This window comes from Populus nigra, chromosome 3 (assembly GCF_951802175.1).
Source record: "Populus nigra chromosome 3, ddPopNigr1.1, whole genome shotgun sequence".
Taxonomy (NCBI): domain Eukaryota; kingdom Viridiplantae; phylum Streptophyta; class Magnoliopsida; order Malpighiales; family Salicaceae; genus Populus; species Populus nigra.
The window spans coordinates 15,872,428-15,876,844 of NC_084854.1; the positions used below are offsets into that span (position 1 = coordinate 15,872,428).

At 34.9% G+C, this 4,417-nt stretch overlaps 1 protein-coding gene across 1 annotated transcript; it reads right to left on the reverse strand.

The window, feature by feature from the left end:
* Positions 1 to 526: 526 nt before the first annotated feature.
* Positions 527 to 3,904, reverse strand: LOC133688038 (pectinesterase). The gene is made up of 3 exons (XM_062107416.1): positions 3,500 to 3,904; positions 2,642 to 3,253; positions 527 to 1,488 (listed from the first exon to the last, which is right to left on the reverse strand). Exons 1-3 carry the CDS (start codon positions 3,792 to 3,794, stop codon positions 794 to 796), a joined length of 1,602 nt encoding a protein of 533 aa, XP_061963400.1. The 5' UTR covers positions 3,795 to 3,904; the 3' UTR covers positions 527 to 793.
* Between the last annotated feature and the right edge of the window lie 513 nt (positions 3,905 to 4,417).

Here is a 4,417-nt window from a genome sequence, read left to right on the forward strand (position 1 = left end):
TGTACCAAAAAAAAAAAAAATCATTTCCCACCTCCACATCTCATTCGTGGGCTTTTTTTTTATTACTATTATTTTTCTTATTTTTTTTCTTTTTGGGTCTCCGCGGGTCTTTTCTAATGAAGTTAAAATAAAAGGTGGACGTCACCCCTGGTAGGATGGGAGACCAATTACATAAAATGACCCCTTGTGTTCCATGTCCATGGAAAAGCAGTTTCTGTGGATGATAAATAGTGTTCACACAACTTTAGTAGCCCTCAAGATAGCTTTATTATCACTTCTGGTCATCAAATTGTTCTTGACCTGGAATTTTTTGTCCAGAGCAAATATTGGACAGGATTGATCTTGTTTTGGAATATAATTGATTTCGCTGTGTAAATTATGGCTTCCATAAAAAAAAGGTTAGATAAAAGATCATCGAAAAAAAAGATTTGAACTCCAATTTGTTTTTTTAACAATATTAAAATGCTCAATCCATCAGTTAGCATATTATTAAACATATAGTTTGGAGAATATAATACATTTGTGCTTTTAGAGGCAGAGGAAGAATCAATATTATTAAACATATAGTTTGGAAAATATAATACACTTGTTCTTTCAGCGGCAGAGGAAGAATCATTCTGCTATACAGTAACAAATCTATCATACACAACCTCTCCATTATTACAAGCATCTTAAGCAAATAATTCTTGTGTGAGCAATTGAGGTTTCTCTGAGTTCCTAGATACTACATTATTGCTCACCATCCTTAGTTTATTACTAAGAATAGTAATTCCATGTCCAGCTTTTAGTCAAATCACTGGAGGCCAGAAATGAAAGTTACTCCAGTAGAAGGCAGCCATGAGGTTCCAGCAATAAGATTACCGACTGTAAATTTGGTAGCTTCAGAAGGCCCAATAACATGGAACCCTGGCCATTTTACCCTATTAGAAGTTCCAGCGCCAGGTCCTGTGTTCGAGTATTCAGCAAAGTAGAGTGACTTAGCATAGGAACCTTCACCAGGCCACTCAATCCATCCTCTTGATGAAATAGCATCACCAATGCTTGATTCCATCACCACTGTTCTTGAATATTGTTTCCAGGGCCTCCCAAGATATGAGTTATAGTTGTGCATAACCGGAGAAAAATCGGAGCTCGCAGTAATCCTACAACTTTGTACTGAGAAACCAGTGTTTTGTCCAGGGTCATCCCTTCCATTTGCTAGAATCACATTGTAGCTATCACCGTGCGGCTTCCGAAGGACCAAGTTGCAACTCTGGAAGACAGCAGCAGCGTTGCCGAAAATGAAGTCAATGGTGCCAAAAATGTCGCATTCTCTATAGAATTGACGGAGAGCAACTGCATATAGAGTGTCTTGGTAGCCAGCTATGCTGCATCGGTAGAAAACTGAGTGGTCAGAAGCTACATGTAGAGCCAGGGCCTGTTCTCCTCCGGGGCCTGCCGTGTTTTGAAATCCAATATCTCGAGCAATGAAATCATCACCTGTGATTGCTTCACCCGGGAAAATTAAAGATGTCAGCCTTCATTAATTATTAAAAAAAGGAAAATGATTTACAAACTCAATAGATCTCAGTGATATTTAAAAATTTCAACAAGTTGATGTTGGTGATACGGAAATATTACTAAATAATTGAGTCGATATGAACAAAATTAACAGTTGACACATAAGTTTGTAAGAAAAGTTGGATGATTTTGTTTTTATATAGCATTAATCATACATAGCTTCTTCTGTTAATGAGCTCTGACTCGACATGCTATTTACTATGTCATTTCTATCCTTATAATTTAAATTTGGACTCAAGCTTGTTGTTAAAAATAAGAAGAAGAAAGAGACTCCGTTTCTTTAATTTGTTTCCTTTGGCAAGCTAGCTAGCGAGAGCGACAGATGCGAGTCATATCCTTTCCACTTGAGGGGAAAAAAAGTTAAACAGTGTAAAAACTATATATTAGCACGTACGTAATTACCTTCAGGGGAAGATATTGCTTATTAACTAAAAATATATTATATATCAAATATATATATTGAGCAACTAAAAAGAACCTTTTTTTTATTTATTTAATTTGAAAATTACAAATTAGAAGTCACCGGTTAACGTTTATATGACCTTTTCTTTTATGAAAATATTAATATGTTAATGGAATAATGGAATATTACCCCATTTGAGTAGCATGAAACCAATACTTTTCTATTTAATTTCCTGCATAAAACCAATATTTTTATGTTAAGTTTTCATTTTTGAGGATAGATATAAAATATATATTACTGTAATTTTAGATGCAAGTAAAAAAAACCTGTACTGCCAATAATCCTGTGCTCAATGACAATCATGTCCTCAACTTTCCAAGAGATCTCTTACCTATTGATCCGAGCCTCTCTCTTTCAATAAAAAATAGCAAGAACCTAATTCAAGCTATTTGTGCTTCATTTATATACAGATACTTTCTTTTTCAAAGAAAAAAAAAGAACTCTAGAGGTTTATGTAAATATCGGAAGATCCTGATTAAGAGCTTTGCATGATCACCTAGGCCTAGCATGTGAATATATAGTTCATTAAAGATTATAGAGCCTTTAATTTATAGGACCTTGTAGCCAAAAAGAAAAGAAAAAAATTTATTAGCTGAGAGAGGGAGAGAGAGTACTAACTAAATGTAGCAGAACCAGGCATGGAAGAGCCGCCGGCAACACTGTCATCACCTACAATAACAGTAGAGTATTTACCATCTCCTATCAAGGTGATACCATCCTTGTTGCTACGAATCTTCTCCTTGTAGACTCCTGCCTTCACGTAAATCACAAACCGTTTCCCAGGAGCAGCGTTTATAGCTTCCGATATTGTTTTATAATTACCTGTTCCATCTTTTGCAACCACAGCATTGGCCTTGATGGTGCTAGTTTGAAGTAGTTTTCGATCTTTCGCCGATACCCATTTGGGAAAACCTTGTGATTTCTCCTCTGCACGTCGTCTTTTAGTGCTGTTTTTAAGCTTAGTCCCATAATCATGAGTAATCCTGCTGACTAGGGCTAAAGAGTTACTGGCTAATTGTGAGAGATAATCCATTTTTTCAGAAATACGTGGCATGAGGTCACCAGAGAGACCAAGGCTGTCGGTAGAATCTTTACAAGCTTGTTGAAAGGTCAAAGCAGCACTTAGCCATGTCTGTATGTCATGCTTGTTTTTTCTTGGAGAATCTTTGAGTGCCAAAAACGACTGGTCTAACCGTTTCAGAGACATACCCATCAGGTTTTTGCAGTAGTCTGCACGCACAGTAAAGGGAGATTTTCAGCTGATAAGCTTGTATAAATTACAGACTGGCACGCACAAATACAAAAATATTTAACATGTCACAATGTTGAATAGTATTTTCACTTCCCTGTTTATTTGACCTGGGAGAGTTACATAGTATCAGTTGCTTTCAAGCAATTGTTTTTAGGAAAATCGCAATGGAATGACAAAATATAATTAAAAAGTCACGCATGGAGTACATATAAGGGAAATAGAACCTGTGACGAATAGGACACGTTCGGCTTCTTGAGCTTCCAAATGGGAGCTCAGTGTTTCGAAGTATGAGCTGGGCAGCCTGGTCTCGGATATAGTTTTGTTAACAAGAGCAGTCATGATGTCAAAAGGATGATCTTGGAACTCCTTCAAGGACTGGAGACAGAGGCCTGGATATCTAGTGTAGCTGCACTGTGTTTGGACTTGCATTTGGAAACTGCGAGTTGCAGCCCATGACATGGACGCCCCTCCTAATGTATATCCGAGCAGCCAAAGCACCACCAAAACCAGCAGTCCCATATCAAACAAGAAATCAAAAGAGTAACCAGACAAAATGCTTATAGCCTAAGAGATTTAACTGAGTGTTTTTTAAACAATTCACATGATCACTTAAGAGCAAATGGCATTGGTATTTATAGCAAAGGAAGCTCTCTTTGGCTCGGACATTTAAAAGTGCTCTTACAGGACCTTTCAGTTAGTTTGGTGGTCTATTTCTTTTACTCTGAAAAAGAAGTGGTACCAAAATGTCCATGTCTAGTCAACAGAATGTTAGAGCAAGTTTGTTATTGTTTTTAAAAAATATTTTTGAAAAAAATTGATTTTTATTTATTTTTTCTTTACTTTAAATTTTGATATTTTTAGATAATTTTGATGTAATAATGTTATATATATAATATTATTTTAATATATTTTCAAGTAAAAAGTACTTCAAAAACTAATAATATGGTATAAATCTCTTTAACCCTAGCAAAGAAGTGGTGCTAAAATATCCATGTATAATCAATAATATGTAAATCATCTTTAGAATCTTGAATTCTTTTTATTTTTTTATTTTTAATTAATTTTTGTTTTATATTTTTAAATTGTTAAAAAAATATGAAAAATATTTTTTTAAAATATTAAATAAATATTTTAAAAATTAA